At 42.7% G+C, this 19,308-nt stretch overlaps 1 protein-coding gene across 1 annotated transcript; it reads right to left on the reverse strand.

The window, feature by feature from the left end:
• Positions 1-130: 130 nt before the first annotated feature.
• Positions 131-18,881, reverse strand: EED (embryonic ectoderm development). The gene is made up of 12 exons (XM_054973751.1): positions 18,688-18,881; positions 15,480-15,632; positions 13,343-13,435; positions 10,686-10,751; positions 9,319-9,444; positions 9,154-9,235; positions 7,454-7,545; positions 7,082-7,215; positions 5,653-5,758; positions 5,242-5,400; positions 1,898-1,971; positions 131-480 (listed from the first exon to the last, which is right to left on the reverse strand). The coding sequence occupies exons 1-12, from the start codon at positions 18,874-18,876 to the stop codon at positions 354-356; spliced, it is 1,401 nt and encodes a 466-aa protein (XP_054829726.1). The 5' UTR covers positions 18,877-18,881; the 3' UTR covers positions 131-353.
• Positions 18,882-19,308: the final 427 nt, after the last annotated feature.

The following is a 19,308-nucleotide window of genomic DNA, read 5'->3' on the forward strand; positions in this document are numbered from 1 at the left end:
ATCCAGGTCAAAGTAGCCTTACTCTATGCCGCTGCAAATGGTCACCCAAAAAGAATGCTGAGATTCAGAGCATTGCAAGGGGAAAAAACGGACAGACTACCAAGTGCTCCTAATGGACAGTAAACCAAACTTTACAAAAATATTTTTATTAAAAAGCTGTCGAATCCAAACAGGACAATGATACTACCCAAACCAAAATGTAAACATGGCTAGTTTCGGGTGATCACAGGGCAGGGAGAGGCTACTCAAAGCAGTTGTGATACTTGCAAGACGACTAATTCCCTTGACACAAAAAGCAATATATATATAGATATATATATAGGTGTGTTTTACACTTCTCAGTTCGACGTCAGTCACCGCAGCCTGTCCCAGCGCCAGATACTGGCGTCGTCACACACAGCTATAAGGATGCTGCTATCTCTGCTGAAGCTGGTTTGTCGAATTGCAGCAGCACACTTTGGATGAGTAAGCGTCGTACACCTGTTGCAAAAATGAAGAATGTAAACATTAGGTCAGAATTTCTCATAATTCGTCCTCTGGGTAACACAGCATGGTTACAAGAAAGATGGGCAATATGGAACACTACAGATAGAGTCCAGAGATTCACTAGCAGGGTGTTTGTGCATTGCCCAGGGGTGGAACATTTTATTCTCAAGTGCTTTTCAAGCATCCCTGTGTTTTAAAACTACTTGTAGAGAACTCTCATTTCTCCCAGCTACGCTAAGGCATCATTTAGATACCATGCAAAACTATGGTTTCTTTTACAATATGGCTACCATGTAAAACCAGGACTCGAATCACAACCAATCACTCAAATTGTGGTTTGGCTTGACAAATGATGGTTTTGTTGCCTGGGATTATAGTAGCACTCAGACATCATTTGAAAAACATAATTAAGATTAACTGCGGTTAACAAACCAACTTCATATCTAGGTTTGATTAATATTAACCATGCAGTACAGTGACTTGCTACAGCTGGTTTAATTAAAGCCACGGTTTCTAACATCTGAACTGAGCCTAGGGCTTAGATCTGAAGAAGCTGGTAGCCTATGGGTAGAATGTGGTGCCCACCACCACCTTTCCTGGCACCTGCCAAATGTTTTTAGAAAGTGGAGAGGGTCAGATGGGGATTTTGCCCAGCAAGCCTTCTGACCGGCTGTTTTTAAAAGTTGCTTTGATAGCAACTGCCACCACTGCACAAGGATCTTTACTGCGTGGCTAGCGGTAAGCTGTGTATATGCAAAACAATCATTTAAAACTATATAAAAGGCATCATGTTAAACGTAGTTTCTGCCTGAAACACTGAAGAGTTAATATCAGAGTTATGCGTAACCCTGAGATTTTATGGCTCTGATTCCACCAGCAGCCATTTTGCGGCTGCGCTCAAACACAAACACACACACACCCCGGTGTCAGAATTCCAAAGGTGCCCAGAGGCTTAAAAAGGTTGAGGCCCCTGGTCTAGACTGTACAACTTAAAGGGGAGTGAGGTATACACAACTGAATGCATCGGCATACAAAAAAAAATCTCTCCATGGGTGTGGGGAATGATCTATGTGGTGGGATTCTGTGTGTCTATATAGCAGCACTCAGCTGAATGAACCTCTACTTGCAGAATGAAGTGATACTGCCCAGACAGCCTCCATGAGCACTAGGTTTGCAGCAGAGGCTAGAAAATACTACACATGAAAGGGGGAAGAGGTCACCATGTGGAGATTAGCACCTGCCTGTCCATTCTCCTAGTTAAATGAAAAGTCAGCTTATACAAAGCATGCTTTGCGTAACTTGCACTAACTTACTCTGCTTTCACCTGCAAAAAAAGGGTGTTTTTGGTACATTAGGGTAGAGAGAAGTCCTTCCCAATTCATGCAAGAAAGCTAGCTAGTTAAATACTCACTTGGCCTTATGAGGATCTTCTATTTCTAAGTCCCAAACATAGAGTTTTCCTACTTGATTCCCCAATGCCAGCATCTGCAGAAGGACAGAAGATACATGCAGCCAAACACTGAAGAGGACAACAGAAGTGTTCAGGCAACCTAACCAATTACATTTTTAATATCTCGTCTTTAGTATATGATCTGCCTAGGCAAGCATCATTTTTTATATCATGCACACTGTGCTCATAGGATAATTGTTGCAACAATGAATACTTCCTTTTCTCTGGAAATCATTTTTTATTTTAAAAATTATTTACAATACAGAATAATGTGCATGTTTACCAAACTGGGGGCGGGGGGGATTCCATATAAAGCAAAACTACTTGTGTCTTTGCATTATTTAACTCAGGAAAACAGATCTGAGACAAAAATGTCCTCTAGACCACTTAAGTAAAGATAAGTCAGACTTTAAGAGTTTTTCAGTCTCTTCATCAAGTTGTTCGCCTCTATCATACTGCATTTCAAGAAACACCACAGAAACCAAAGATGAACAAGAGGCCAATTGGGGCGGGGCGCTCTCTGCTTATCAAGAAAATCACAATTATCTGTGCTTAACAGTTCTCCTGCAAGCCCTGGGGCAGAGAATCTGAACCACAATCACGTTGGTTTCATGTTTAAAAATCCAGCTTTCTAGCACTCCTTGTTATAGGTATTATCTGAAAACAAACCAAACAGCCTCAAAAAGCAGCTGTGCCAATGTTTGCATTTACTCCATCACATCTCACTTTTTTATCCCCCCTTTTCTGCCACAGGCGATGTGTACAGTGCTCCCTTGCTCTATGTTGCCCTCAAAGTAAACCTGCAAGGTAGGTTAGGCTGAAAGAAGAGCGATGGCCCAAGATCATTCGGTGAGCTTCAGAGCTGAGTGTAGACTTGAACCCAGATCTCGCCGATCCTAGTCTAACCATTACACCGTTCTGAATCTCTGTGTGAATTATGTGCCCCACTAACTTATAGTTTTCACCCTTCTTCAGTAATAATAATTCTTCTCTCCACTTTTGCCAAAACTATCCTAAAATCTCCCAGTCACATTAGGGCTCGTAAACTGAACACACTCAGGAAAAAGTTAAGAAAGTAATTCAGAATGTTTAGTTTGTATATTTTGCTGCAGAAAACAAAACAATGTCAGGTCAGCTTTCATTGTCCAAAAGCAGAGAGTCATACAAAGGCTACTTGGGGCTACCTTTGATTACAGTCCAGAAACTTGTTTGTTCAAAATACAGTAGCCAGGGTATTGTCCAGGGTGCGATACAGGAATCATATTGACCCAGTATTGAAAGATCTACGTGGGGTGCCCATTTGTTTCCAGGCACAATTCAAAGTGCTAGCTCTTACCTTGAGAGCCCTAAATAGCTTGGGGATACTTGAAGGACCACCTCGTCCCAGGTGTTCTCTGTGCCCCCACCTTCAAAGGTGAAGCAGGTGGCAAAGAGAGGGCTTTTTCAGTAGCAGTACCTTGCTTATAGGATGCCCTTCTTGAGGCTCACCTGGCGCTTACGTTACTTTCTTTCAGACACCAGGCAAAAATGTTTCGGTCCACCCAGGCTTTTAATTAGGGGGCTAATCATTAAAAATGAAAGCCAGTGTGGTGTAATGGCTAGTGATGGACTAGGATCTGGGCAACCTGGGTTCGATACTCTGCTACAGAAGCTCACTAGGTGACCTTGGGACAGTCAAACTCTCAGCCTAACCTGCACCACAGGGTTCGTTGTGAGGAAAAAATGGGGAAGAGCATAGAAGCCATTCTATGTCCCCACTGGGGAGAAAAATGGGGTATAAATGAAGTAAAATACAGAAATAAGTAACACCATTTTAGTCTGGCAACTTATTTTGAGCTGTCAGTGGCCTGTTTTTTTAATGCTGGGCTTTTAGTGTTGATTTTTAACATTTTAAATGTTTCATTATTTGTGTTATTATTTTGTTTGCTGCCTCAGGCAAGTTTCTAATGAGGTGGCATAAGGTTTTTCTAAATCAGTAAGTGGAAAGCAAGAGCAATCAACACTGCACAGCTCTGGCCCTCACTACACTGTCCCTGGGAACCACAAGCTCCCCAAATCGCTGCTTCTCCCCCTGCTGGGTTTACTGCTGCATCTCCAAGACTGACAATGCACCTTGGTGTGCGACAAGCAGTAGCTACTTGAACTCAACTCCCACCGGGGATAACACGCTATATTTAAAAAATTCAGCAGATCTACTGAGCACATTAAGAAACGATTGCCAATGGGAGAACTAACTGCAAAGGAGAAAGAGTATTCCACATGTGGTACCCAAGGGGTTGTGGGGCTGACATGTCTGTCCGTTTTGAGTCAATTTCCAGTCACACTCATCTTCAGCCAATAAATATTGTAAAGCTCGCTCTTAAGACAGAGTTATACCACCCTTCAGGACAACTTAACACCCACTCAGAGCAGTTTACAAAGTGTGTTATTATTATCCCCACCACAATTACCCTGTGAGGTGGGTGGCGCTGAGAGAGCTTCACAGAGATGTGACTGACCCAAGGTCACCCAGGTGGCTTCGTGGAAGAGCGGGGAATCAAACCCAGTTCCCCAGATGATAGTCCCATTGCTCTTAACCACAACACCAAACTGGATCTCCTCTTCCAGCTCTACAGAGGACCTTGTTATGTTTCTGAGCATTCTAGTCTCCTTGCTGTTGCTCTACCTTCCAGCCATCCCACCCCCAAATGCTATGTCTGCCAACATATTTATATCCCCACTTTTAAGACAACTGATTTCCTGTCAGCTGCTTTGGGAAACAAAGACACGAGCCCTGCCCTTCAGCTCACAAACCAGAAAAGACACACAAGAAAAGGGGAATAGAGAAGAAACAGAAAACAGTGCTGTAATGAAGTCAGAGTCCTGCTGATGTACTTGCTTAGTGGGGGGGGGGGGGGCACAACTTCCCTGTAGCCCTTAATTCTATCAGAAGGCAGCGTGCTCTTCCCCTCAGATCTGTAATCCTAGATCCCAGGCAATTGGCAATGGAGCAGAGCTTTCGGGCAGGGAAGGAGGGACAGGCCAAGCAACATCCCTGAAGCTGCTTCTCCTGTGCCCTATGGGTGGGGCCACAGAGTCTTTCCCTTGCCATGATAAACTTCCAGAGAAGGAAGGAATGCTAATTATCAGCAGACCTCAACAGACATCCAGGTATCTTTCCCCCGATTATTTTGTTTACTAAACCCTGGTTTATCTCTCCACACCCCACACTGGCTCATCCCTCTTCTGAACCCCTTCTTCTCCAGGACTTATCTTATAAGGACTATTGTAGGATCTTATCTTGTACTGTGCAGCATGGTCCTTACCTTTTGCCAGAAATCCATCGAAAACCTCATATACCAAATATCGCACTGACTGTAATCAAACCGACCTAAAATGGTCACGTTAGATTCACTGGGCTTAATTTTATCTATATTGTCTTCCATTTTGCCAGGCTTCCAGCACACAATGGCATTTTCACAAGACTGTGGACAAATGAGAGGGGAAAAAATGCTACGTAAACCACAAAGAAACATTTGTAGGCTATGGTACACCAGACAATCAATCACATTTTGAGAAGAAGGGGAAAGAGTACTGTTAAAACAGGAGACAGATGCCATCCCATTCATTCCCCAAATGCTGATGCCCCAGCCATTAAACTGGGTTTTCACAACTTCTTCTACAAATCAAACACAAAACATACATGACAACCTGTTTAAAACTAGAAGCCAGCATACCTTAGAAAGTATCAGATCTCCTAGCCATCGTACACAGTCTACATAATTCCTATGTATATCTCTGGTAGAGAAGTCAGGAAAGTGAATTTTTTGAGATACAAATGGCCTGTGGAGGAAAAAAATTGACATACCTGATCAGCGAGCAGGGAGGGAACAACTGCAGCAGCTTGAGAAGCAACAATGTCCACTAATTTAAAAGAGAGGCAGGCCATTCCCTAAGTTAATATCCTGCTCTATATACTTCAGAACTATATGCAGTTTTTCAAAATGTCCTAACTAATTGGCTGAACAGCACTGCCTGCTTTCACCAGCTGATGCAAGGATTGCAAGGTCCAGCCCTAAGCAGTTCTTTCCCATGTACATCTGTTTCCCCATAGCTAGAGGTGCAAAAGATCCCAGCACAGGGACCAGCAAGGAGAGAAAGGTGCTGTGTTTCTTGGGACGCGTCATCTGAATCACTTCATCCTGTCCTTCAGCTGCCAAGCATGCAAGCCAAAATGGTCACACCAGCCTCACTCTGTGCTCTGTTTAAAATGGCAAAGCTAGAAGAGATCCATCGGTTCAAACTGCTGACCAGAAACCATTCATCCCTTCCTCTACGACAGAACCTACTGCACATCCAAGGAGATTCTATGCCCAGCCAAAGCCCTCTGTCCAACTGCTGAGCTGCTTTTACTGCTCGCATCAGCAGAAAACCTCTTCTAATATTTAATGTTATGGATTTTTTTTTAAAGTACTATGTTTTAATTTTATTTTCCATAACAGCCGTTACCCTTCATTAATCAAGACACCAAACCGTGATCAATGAAGAAATATGAATTTTATTTCATTAATAAAGCCCAGATGCATTGCCTTGTTAGGACACATGCATAAAGATCAGCCATAGCAGAGAATCTTATATACTTTTCAAAGCTAAATGTTTACAGAAAAAGACAGAATTGTTATACAAAACTAGATACAAACAATTCTTCAGGACACATGGCACCAAAACAGGCGTGATTGACAAGACAGTAAAATCTCTCTGGAATATAAACATGCTACATGTCTGGTGCCACAAAGGAATTTTGGGTATCTTCCTGAGAGGGTGCTTATCCAAGGTAAATTCTTGAGTACAAAGCCAAAACAATAATGTTTTGGTTGCAATAGGGCTTTCTAACCTACCGCGTTCAGTGTTTTAAACTGTATCTGCTTACAAGCAAAAGCTTTTGCCTTCTGTGTGAAAGGGCAGCTCCAATAAATGCTCATACATAGGTCTTTAGATTAAGGGGTCATACAAAATTCCTTATCATTTAACTATCCTTCAATCATCTAGCTAGATCCATGCCTATTTCTTACCTACCTTTAAATGGGATGCTAGTGCCCAATTTCAGTGAACTTTTCAGTATGTATTAGGGAGGGAGAGGCAACATTATATTAGGATTGTTCATACCTGTTGGTTTTATTGGGGTTGTACTCATAGGATTCCTTGATGGCATTCATCATTCTCTTTGAATTGATCCGCCAGAGCTTTAAGGAGTGGTCCATGCCGCAAGACATGATTTTCTCACCAAGGAGATCATAATCCTGTGTATGAGTGCACACACGTAATATGTAAGGTTTTGCATCCAATGTTTTAAATGTAACCAGCAGTGAACCCTTCCCCATTCCCCAACTACAGCTGGAATAATCTGTAGAATAACACATAGATGCATACATTTGCTGAACTTTTAAAATTTTGTTTCAGGTCATTTGTATGGCAAGGAAGGGGGGAATGAAGAGAACAGAGAGATGTTCTAAAGCGGTTGGACAGCTTCCTACTTACTGCACTTAAAACTTCATCCCGGTGCCCTTCTACTCCTCCAAATATTGCAACCAGCGTATCAGTCTGGATGTTCCACAATCGCAATGCATGATCTAGTAAACATAAACTAGATATCAGCGTTCATTTAGATTCCACATTAAAAGTAATAACCAACAGAAAAAGCCCACACTGATTAACTAATGATATATTTTGTAGCTTAAAAAGTGCGTACCAAATATGTCAGGGAGAGAAACAACTCTTGAGGACTTCTCTCTCTCTCTCTCTCTCTCTCACACACACACACACACACAGAAATATAGCAATACTTGTTTAGCCTAGTGGATGCTGGATCAAACTCCCTTTTCTGAAATGTGTACTCTAGGTTTTGTTAGACCTGATTGAACAATAAATCAATTACTGCGGAATGGCCCATATTAATATTTTGGGATGTGAGCCCAGCATTAGAACTCTTCCTAAGTATTCACACAGCCTGGATGTTATGGCCCTCTTTATTTTTCAGTTAGATTTTGCCTTTAACCGTCTTCTTACACCCTCTGGGTAAAATAAACGTTTATTTTTATAAGAAGCGTATCAGTTTCACACTATTACTTAAGCTTGATGGTTTCAAAAATAGTTCTCAGTTCTTAGTTCTTTACATAGGCTCAGTCACACATCTGACAAAGAGAGCTGTGATTCTCGAAAGCTTATGCTACAATAAAGTTGGTTAGTCTTAAAGGTGCTACTGGACTCTTTTTGATTTTGCTACTACAGACTAACACGGCTAACTCCTCTGCATCAGTCACACAGATATACATAAATGTTCTATCTCAGGCGCACGCACAGTTTGCCTGCTTCAGATAGACCGCTCACTCACACAAATGCACATAGGCTTTCTCTCAGGCGCGCACAGAGTTTGCCTCTCTAAACAAGAATCAATATTTTTCTCAGAAATCCACAGACACCCTCAGGCTGCACACAGCTTTGCCTGTCTAAACCAGAAAGCAGACTGAATCTTTTCTCTCCGCTCAGTAACTAAAAACTGCAGTTCACTCTGCCCACACTCTCAGTCATCAGCCAATCATCTCCCTCACTTATCCTCTCTTTCACCCCCATTCTTCATCTGTACCACACCAAGCTTTTAAAGACACACACACACTTAAAATCATCACACTTGCACCCTTGCAAGTTGGAAGTGGACAGCTCATGCAGCAAGACTGGGAAAGCTTTTTTCCCAAGGTTCTGGACCCTGTTGCCAGCCACAGGTGACACATTTGTGCTAAACAGACCACTGGTTTGATATCCTGTAACCTGTTAGATTCAGAATTCTGTAATTAATTTAAATCTTTTCCAGCCCAATCTTAGGGGAATGCCCAGAATGCACTTTACATACAGCCATGTCACTACAAAAGCATTTAAAACAAAAGGAATTCTCTTTATAATTCTGGCTTTTATACTGAGTTCTGATGCATTTCAGTTGGTTTTTTTCACAAAAAAGTAATGTTGCTCACCTTTAAGGTAAACGCTACATGTATTTACTGATATTTATGTAAACGCTACATGTATTTACTGATATTTATGTTGCCCCAAAGAAGTCATCGACTTGAAATGTGTTGCTTAGCGTACATTTTACAATAAATTTTTCCACCACTTAAGTGTATCATATACTCCCCTTCGTCTTTTGGCTCTTCACAAGAGTATTACAAGGAAACCATTTTTCATACCTTTGCTTACAGACAAGAGAAGATTTGGATCCCTGGGGTGAAATTTCAATTCATTGATGGCATTTCCATGACCCACATAGTGCTACAACAGAATATAGAAACCAAGGTTCACTCTCAACATATTTTTAGTCCAAAAGCTGCACCCATGCAAGCCCATCAACTCACCTTTATGCACTGCATTGTTATAGGATTAATTATCCTAATAATGCCTCTGGAGCCAGCCACAGCCAGCAGTGGATGGCTCGTGTTGCTATCGTAGGTCCAGGCACAAGTATAAAAGTTTTCATCTGCCTATAACATGCGGTCAAGGATTATACAAACAGCAAGGACTTCCTTTAGCCAGTCAAGCACTTAACAGGAACATTTGTATAGTTAGAAAATTCACTGTTGGCAGGCAGGAGAAAAATCACAACTCAATGCCGATCATTTCCTTAAATACGTGTCACAAATAATTCTGCGTATGGCTCAGGGGGGAAAAAAGAGAGAACAAAACAAGCCCGGTTGAGAGATGAATGGCAAGTATGCAAGGGCATTCTGGCCTGCCTTGAAAATACTGGGGCTCAAAATGCAGATACCACACCTGGGAAGATACAAAAAAAGCCGAGGGGATAATGAGTGAGCTTTAAAGGTCAGGTAATTAGAAGAGGCCACAGACTGGATGCATTTGCCATCTGGGTTTTGACACAGGTATAAAATAGAAATCAAAAGATAATTTCTGCAAGTCAGAGCAACCAAGGCTATGCATCTGAAAATGCTCCCTTGTTCATTCTACCCCACCCTTTCTCCTGTGCTCTTCTTGCCTTTAAAATACACAGAAGGGCAGGCAAGATAATCGAAACACAGTTCTCGATTTCCCCGTCATCAGGATCGGGACCAGCGGTCCACTGGCACACAGGCCTTCCACTGCCAGCTTGGGAGCAGTAAAGCCTCCAGACTTAGCAAGCTGAACTTCAGCCCCCCCCCCCCATAGCAAGCAACAAGGAGCCCATCTAAGGGCACATCTCGCCTTTATTGGTTGATGGCCCAGAACTTTAAAAAATATTCTTGTATAAAAGAGGAAAGTACTAGGAGGGGAAAGAATTAAGGTACAGATCAAATAAAAGCAAGCTGAGGGTTAAGAAGAAAATGATAATACAGGGGAAATGGTAGCTTTTGTGCTCTCTTTTGTTTCTTTACAATTTTGATATTCCTCTCCACTGCTCAACAGAATAGGAATACCAAATATTTCACCGGGGTATGCAGAGTAAATGACAGCTGCCCAAGGAGATGATAACCTACGCAAAAATGATTGGCAAGTTTAATGAAGGTTTTGATTTTAAAGATTTTACATTCATTCTGTCTAACCACAACCACTAAGTGGGTTCTTGCTAACCACAACCACTAATGAATGAAGTGGGGCTAGGAGGGCTCCTTTGAGACCTGGATGCCAACATCTAGTGCGCAAGTGTAAGTCTCGTTAAGAGCCACCAAGCAAAGAATTTCATGATCCCCATCAGAAACCAGTCCTGGAGGTAGACCAGACAAAAGGATACATCGGCATCCACGTAAGACTGCAACAACCGTATTTCTCCTTGGGAATGACATTCATATAATGTAACCTGAAGGAAGAAAACACACAAGAGGTTAGATTCATGTAATGGAACTGAATGGCTACAGGAAACAGGAACTAGCCACATTATAGAAATTAACTCTCTCCTCTTTCTCTGACCTATAAAAATGTTTTAATCAACACGCTCTCATTCTTGCATATGTGCCCATCAAGTCGCAACAGACCTATGGCGACCCCAGCAAGGGGCTGTCAAGGTAAGTGAGAACCAGAGGTGGTTTGCCAGTGCCTTCCTCCGCAGAGTCTTCCTTGGTGGTTGCCCATCCAAGTACTGACCCTGCCTAGCTTCCAAGATCTGACACGATTGGGTTATACCATACTACCTTCTCATCAACACTCAGTCTTACCAGGTCAGTAATTTGCTTACGTAGTCCTTGATCCTGTCTGGACATCATATTTCACCCCACCCACACTGCCTACAGAGAGGTGAGAAGAGGGGGTTGGCTGTGCAAGCTCCCCAAGAAATCAGTCTCTACAGAGAAAATATACAGGTAAAAATTGCTGAATTTAGCTGAGCATACTATCAATAAAGTAACATTTCTTAGCGACAGACAAGTGAATCAATCAACTAACTCTGAGAAGGGTGGCCCCGTGAATGCTTAATTAAAAGGCAGCAGTGACAGGATGCTTGCTCTTCTGAGGCCTGTGCAGATTTTTGCATCCCTCCTCAACTAGCTTACTGACCCTTACACTGCTTGAGCAGTTCCCATAAAGAAAGCCAAGCTTTACACACATTTGGAACAAATCAGAAATTTCTTCTTAGAATGCTTCGACTCAACACTTGGTTCGGCTACCAAGACTCCCAAGCGTTTCTCTTTTTTGTTGCATACACTTCAGTAATTCCAGCTGTGCTAATGCACAAAGAAGCAGTGATGGAATATGAGCGATATGGCTATATTTATCTATATCTATATCTCCATCTATATCTATACACACACTCAATATGGATTTTATATTTGCTTGAAAATGGAACACGGTTTTTAAACTAAAATTCAAAAACTAGAGGGGAAAGGAATACGCTGTTTGTTTAAATATGCTTTTCATCAGTCATTTTAAAAAGCAACTAAAGGCTGCAGCCCAGTTAGAAGAGGACACTTACTCTTCCATTCAAAGCTAACTTTTACATTTCACTGAGTGATTAGCTTCAGTAAAACAACAATACATTTTCCAGCCTCGTATTAAATTACCACGTCAGATCATGAACTGCTAGATGCACTGTTTAAAATCAGAGAAACTTTCACACTTAAAAAAACCCAGCACAATATATATCCTAACGCCATGTTACATATAGGGCAATTAGACAGACAATCTCAAAAGAGAAAGCGGTTTGGAAGTATTATAAAATAAGCTCTTTAGACTATTCTAGGAATCTTGCAGAACACACCAACAGAGGGTTTTTTTTTAATGAGCAGACAATGGTGTTATAGCTGTACATGCTAAACTAAACATATAAAATGTTCTTTGATGCTGGAAAGCAGATTGCAGACTTCCTAAAATATATTGCAACAATGGTTTGTAGACCAGAATGGGGAGGAAGAGGAGGGGAGGAAGAGGAACAGGGTTAGCTGGGAGAGGAGGCCCCAGATGGCAAATCTGAGCTTGCCCTATGCAAAATGGCCACGAAATAGAGCCAGCTGCTCAGGAATGCTATATATTTATAAACGCTACACGTGAAAAATAGAAGGCAGCATCCTATGTTTTATGTTTGGGAGGGGGAAGTACCATGGAGTTAGTTTGCAAACGGCTCCTGAAAAGCAGGAAGTGGGTCTCAGTCAAAGTCTGGGAACCACTGTGTGAATGAGCAAAAACGTCCTTTCATTTTCCACAAACAACTTGGTATCAGAAAGTGCTTCATATATTTTCAACACCATAGATTTTTTTCCAGACTGACAGTGCAATTCTAAGCAAAGGTACAACTCCTTCTAAGACCACTGAAACCAAGAGACTTGGAAGGGTTCAATTCTCCTTAGGATTGTATTCATTTCCTAACATGGAAGATAGATCAGGCTAAGTCAGAATTTAAATCCAATGTTAATAAACACCAGCACGATATGGTTCTAGCAGGTAGTAATACAAGTTCCCGTATCAACTGGAAGATTATTTTCTTCAGCTTGGTGATTATTACCCTTTAAGAGCAGCCCTCTCCCTATTATAAGGGTTAACCTGATGCCAACTGTTGTTTCGGAAGGCACGCTTGCTGATGTCCCATATGCTGCACAATTCTGCCATTGTTGTACGGAAGAAACCGAGAATCTCATTTTTAATAAAACAATCAAATTCATGCAACAGTTAGGAATAAAATATTGCCCTGCTCTGATCTCCGAAAGGCTGACTTTTTACTGGCTGTTAAGAACCAAAAAGTAACAACTGAGTGACAGCCTATGTTTTAGCATTCTCAGAATCCAATGTGTCATCAGTTGTTTTTGTGACTGCTATACCGCTCTACTTCTCTTGGCATGTCTGTTTCTCCTGTTATGGCCAATGCCTGACGGAAAATAATTTTTTAAAAATCCACCTAAAACATAACCTAATAATAATAAAACAGCTCGGGAATGAAAGATCGAATTTTAATACGCCACTCACTCTGTTGCTACCAACTGTGGCAAACACGAGAGGGTCACCTTCCTTGCTGTGCCAATTGAACTGCACCCCAAACAACGGCTGACCGTGGTCTTCCTGAAAAAGGGAAAGCATAATTGACACAAAGATTCAAACCCCAAGCATTTCTTGAGGAACACGCCCAACACTAAGCAATTCTGGCAAAAAAACATCCCCTACACTTCCGTGACTCTTTATATATCTGACAAAGAAGTCAGGATTTTGAAGGGCACAATTGCATGTGATGGTAAAAGGGGAATACTGCTGAAAACAGATTTGTTTTGTGAAGCTGTCCCTCTCTTGCCAATAACATTTATGTATGCTAGCTGGTGTTGTGACGTCATCAAGTGACTTTCCCCACTCCTGAAATAGCACACAATTTTCACTTATTTTTTAAAAATTCTCCACCACCTAAGATCTACAGGGCTTAGAAACGAACACACTGTAATAAAATATCCATAAAAACATATTTAGGGGACCCTTATGTCGTTTGTTTACCCCTGGGATTCATAAAGGTGAATAATTTGAAAATGAAAATTTGTCAAGATGAGAGTATGTATCTTATCTTTATTTTAATTATGCAGTAAGTCCAGGACAATTGTACATTATACCTGCTGTTAAAAGAAATGTTTGTTATAATGAAAATTTATACACACACACACACAAAATAAAAAGGAGATCACTGGTATCACACCACAGAAAAAGCATGAAGCAATAGGACAGACATCCACAAGGAAAAAAAGCCCGCCCACCCCAATAACGCTTTACCCCCATTTTCATAAAGAGTAAACATACTAGATGGCATGACATCGGTATGCATTCCTACACCTTACCGGGAAGCTATTTTTGGCATGCCCTGTGTTACTCATCACATATAGTTCCAAGACATAATTACCCTGGTGTTTTTAGATGAAGAAGACAGAATTACTTAGATGTTTTAGATGGAAGGAAGAAACATCCCATTCCCAAGGATGCCCCACTTATTACACAAATCTGGCACAACTGATTTTCTTCCACAGATTCTTTTCAAAGATATGCACAGTCTTGTTTATATCCAAAAACATCCTATAATATACTTGGCAAGTAGTACAGTGTGCCTCCCGATGTATATGCTCAAGGTAAAAAGAACGGGTTTATATCAGAAGCTCTAAAAAGCATAACCTCTCCACCACCACATCCTCATGCATTATTTCCAGGAAAGAAGAAGTATTTTTCACCGATATTCATGCAGCAGCATACTTCTATAGAGACCGTCCCCAGCAATCTTTCTAAATTAACATGAAGTCTTAATCATTAGGGAAGATCACTGCTGCAAAGATGTGCTTTAGATTGTATATGAAATAGCTGCTCAGGAGGGAAAGTACCTCTTTGGAGCAAGGTATTTTAGTGCTCTATATTGGTGGTTGCCTATTTTTTTTCCTTTTTTTAAAGTCTGACGTTTAAAAAAAAAGACTCCACACCCTTCAATTTCCTGTTAGTTGTGAAAAATATAACTCTGCTTTCCTGTTATTTAAACTTCATTTAAACACACAGCCCTCAGAAAGGCCACAAAAATATTTAGAACCAGTATTTCGGACAAATTTCTGACAAAAAGTGTTTTATGCCTCTAAAAGGAGCACTTCCCCAAAAAGCAAGGCCAACACATCTTGTTTAAGTTCAGTATGCAAAAAATGTTTTATATCATGAATTAATAACTGAAGTTTCTTCTGAACAATTACTTGTTTTCTCCCAGATATCAGAAAACATGCCCAGGAGGTGAAGACAGCAATGAATTTAGAGATAGGAGAAACAGTCATGGAGTACATGTCTAATAGAAACTGTTTGCTATGACAGCTATTTATACCTTCTCAACAGGAGGTCCTGGCAACAACTATTTTCACAGCAGGGGTTTCACAAAACCCTACCACTTGAGAATGCCCACAGCTATCTAACTGACTGCTGCAGGAAATAAAATGTGGGACTAGATAGATCCTTGGTCTGGTTCAGCACTGCTCTTCTCCCCAGGATCACAGAATAAGAACAAAAACCAATTAGCATTTTTAGACGTCAGCAATAAAAACATTTTCATTCCAACACTGTTGCACAAAAGCTGGCAGCTCATGGATTCTAAGAGTATAAATACCTTGAGGCTGTTGACACATTTGAAGGAATATTTGCACTTTTTCGATTTCCATTTTCCTTTCCCCCAACTTTTCCTTCCCGGAGCATTGGGAGTATTTGTGGGAGTGTCAGGGCGTTCCGTGTTAGTGCCACTCTCTATACTAACAGCATCATCCTGAGAGCATAACACACATGGATTTGCAATTAACAACAACAACAAAAGATTCAGCTAACAAAAAAAGCAAGCTAACTCAGACATACTAGCATTCTCCACCAACTTGAGAATCGTCATGGAAATTTATTCACAATTAATTAATACCAGGAAGAGAATATTCCAATGACAGTGGGTCCCGTGTCAAGCAGACCATTCAGATTCCTGCCATAAGAAATCAGTTTCAAGTTCCTGTTTTGCAATCTTTCTGCCTAGAGATTGCACGCAACCAAGAATCTGGTGGTGGCACCTTCAAAACCAATGTAGATATTGCGTAGTTAGCTTCTGTGCCAGGTTCACAAGAACAAGCAGAGAGAGGACATAAACAGCAGGAGTTACATTTTGGGGCAGAGAGAAAAGATCTGACTACTGAAAGAGGCTGTCATTCTACAGAAATCCTTTAGGTATTCACGCCCTCTTTCTTGGCCCTCATAATCGACAAGTTATATGTGCAAATTACCGTTAGCTTTGAAAGGGAGTGGGGGCACACGCTTCTGTTTAGAACATTTTTATTCTACCATTCCTTCAAGGAGTTCAGGGCAGCATACAGAGTTCATCCACCATTTTATCTTCATAACAACTCTGTGAGGGAGGCCAGGCTGCTAAGAGGGAGAGTGAGCGGCACAAGGTCCCCCAATGAACATCATGACACAGTAAGGACCCTTCCTCCAAGACCCCCATCACTATACCATGCTGATTTTACCATCAAAGGGCGTTTGTACATCCCAAGGCACGCCCATCCCAGAAACGGCATCTATATAAGAGCCAGTAAGGTGTAGTGTTTAGGGTCTGGGTGGCCCATGTTCGATTTCCCACTTTGCCATGAAGCTTGCTGAGTGACCTTGGGCCAGCCACACCTTCTTGGCCTAATCTACCTCACAGGGTTGTTGTGAGGATAAACTACAGGAAAGGAGAACATTGTGAGCTTCTTTGGGGTCCCACTGGGGAGAAATGTGGGATATAAATTAATTCATTTTAATACATTCTTATCCCACACTCCCTTTAAGAGCTCAGGACAGAGTACACCGTTCTCCTAAACTCCACTATATCATCACACCCACATCCTGTGGGGTAGGTTAGGCTGAGAGATGGTAACTGACCGAAGACCACCCCCTCAGCAAGCTTCCATGGCCCAGCAGGGATATGAATCTGGGATGCCCAGATTCAAGTTTCAGGTGGATAGCTGTGTCAGTCCCTAGTATCAGAACAAAATTCAAATCCCACAACACCTTATATTGTCACTGCCTGCCTCTTCCTTGGTGGTCTTCCTGTCCAAACCTCCAAGCACTGACAAGCTTGGGCTAGCCTGGCTTCTGAGTAGCACCTTGGCGGTCATGGAAAGTTACACCAAGCGGTAGGCAACCCCATACGATGTTCAAGGCAAGAAATGAACAGAGGTGGTTACCCACTGCTTGCTTCTGTGCAGCAACCCTGGATTTCCATGGTAGTCCCCTATCCAAGCACTAACTGGGGCCGACCCTGCTTAGCTTCCAAGATCTGACAAGATTGGGCTGGTCTGGGCCATGCACGTTCTAGTGAACAGCACCTCAGAAATCAATAAAACATTCTAGCTTATTTATACCTTGGAGCAACAACTGTTGATCTCTTAGTTGCTACTGAACTCAAATTTTGTTCCAAGTTTAAGATGGTAACCACTAGACCACACTCAGCAGATAGTGGGATAGAGGAGGCTTGACCATTCGCTCTCAGCCTAGCTTACCTCAAGGGTTGCAGCAAGAGAACTACATATGCCAGCTCGAGTTGTCAAACTCCAGGCAGTGGCTGGAGGTCTCCCAGAATTACAATTAAAGAGATCAGTTCCCCTAGAGAAAATAGCTACTTGGGGATGTGGACTTTAGGGCATTATATCCTGCTGAGGTCCCTCCCCATGCCAAACACCATCCTCCATCTCCAAAATCTCCAGAAATTTCCCAACCCAAAGCTGGAAACCCTAATGCCAACCCTGATTTTCTTGGGGAAAGTGAGTGATGATGCAAAAAAATGCTAAAGTAAGCAAAGATAGTTGTTGTGGGTTTTCCGGGCTGTATTGCCGTGGTCTTGGCATTGTAGTTCCTGACGTTTCGCCAGCAGCTGTGGCTGGCATCTTCAGAGGTGTAGCACCAAAAGACAGAGATCTCTCAGTGTCACAGAGATCTCTCAGTGTCAGTGTCACTGAGAGATCTCTGTCTTTTGGTGCTACACCTCTGAAGATGCCAGCCACAGCTGCTGGCAAAACGTCAGGAACTACAATGCCAAGACCACGGCAATACAGCCCGGAAAACCCACAACAACCATCGTTCTCTGGCCGTGAAAGCCTTCGACAATACATTAAGCAAAGATAAATAATTTAAAAAACCCTGCCCTCATATACTGTTTTTCAAGACAAATTAGTATCCCACTCAGAGCAGTGAACAAGTTAGAATTATTATGATCCGCACAACACAGCCAAGGATCTGGGGCTGAGAGGAGTGGCTTACCCAAGGCTACCTGCTGAGCTCACGGCAGGAGTGGGATTCAAGCCAACAGAGTGCTGGTGAGCAGCCCAACCACTTAACCACTGTGCATAACAAATATACGGATAATTAAGCCCCAATCCATGGAAGTGTCCTCCTCTTCAGGAAAGTAAGACCAACACGAGGCAGAACTGGGTCTAATTACTAAGAATGCCAACCCCCAGGTGAGGCCTGGAGGGCTTTGCCTGTCTGCATTCAGACATGTGAACCTAGGGCAGCCAGACTCCAGATGGTAACTGGGGAATCTTCCAGAATTATATCTGGTCTCCAGGCTACAGAGATCAGTTGCCCTGGAGAAGATGGCTGCTTTGGAGGATGAGGTCTGTAGGAACCCGCCCCAAGCCCCACCCCCAAATCTCCAGGTTGTTCCCAAACTGGAGTTGGCAACCCGCCTCTCCGCGTCCTCCTCCCGCCAAGCACGGGGCCACCGAGCCAGCCCCGCCCACCCGTTGCTAGGAGACGCGCTAGGCCCGAAGCCTACCCTCCCTTCCCAGCGGCCTCCTCACATTCTCGTCCCCCGACAGGTCCCCGGGGTTGCTGTTCTCGTCGCTGCTCAACTTCTGCTTCTTGGCGGGCATCTCCGCTCCCGCCGCCCCGGCGACGTCGCCCCGGCCTCCGCCGCCGCCCCGCCGCCGCTCAGACATCTTCCCCGCCCCCCATCCCCGGCCGCTGCCGTAAAGCGCCGGACGCGGCATGGAGAACGAGGCCCACGAAGCACTCCCGGGCGAGGCGCATGCGTGGAGGAAGGAGAAGGGCGGGGCGGCTCCTGGAGCTTCCTCTGCCACGCCGCCGTCAAGCGCGCCGGGCTTCGGCCGCCGCTGTCGTAAGAAGCGAAGCCACGCTGCTGAAAAACAAGCAGGCCGAAAAAGAAAGCGGCGTCTATGAGAAGCGGCAGGTTTAGGAGGCTGTCTGCATTCTGCCTCTAGAGGGCGCGCGTTGCAGGGATGGGGGGGGCTTGGATGATGGGATTGTTATTGTTAAATTAAGTATGTTAATATATTTAATATTATTATTTCAATTAAGCATATTGATATATTTTAAAATATTAATATTATTGCTATCAAATAATGTTATATTATATATTATATTGAAGATTTACCAATATTTAGTAAATACTATATTGCAGT

This window comes from Eublepharis macularius, chromosome 3 (assembly GCF_028583425.1).
Source record: "Eublepharis macularius isolate TG4126 chromosome 3, MPM_Emac_v1.0, whole genome shotgun sequence".
NCBI lineage: Eukaryota > Metazoa > Chordata > Lepidosauria > Squamata > Eublepharidae > Eublepharis > Eublepharis macularius.

What these genes read in the sequence shown, in the direction of transcription:
- EED (XM_054973751.1), bottom strand. Translation starts at nt 18,876, where the DNA reads ATGCCGCGTCCGGCGCTTTACGGCAGCGGCCGGGGATGGGGGGCGGGG. An exon ending in TAACAATGCAGTGCATAAAG is followed by an intron (nt 9,236 to 9,318) that starts GTGAGTTGATGG and finishes ATTCTGTTGTAG; the next exon opens with CACTATGTGGGTCATGGAAA. An exon ending in GAAGATCCTCATAAGGCCAA is followed by an intron (nt 481 to 1,897) that starts GTGAGTATTTAA and finishes TTTTTGCAACAG; the next exon opens with GTGTACGACGCTTACTCATC.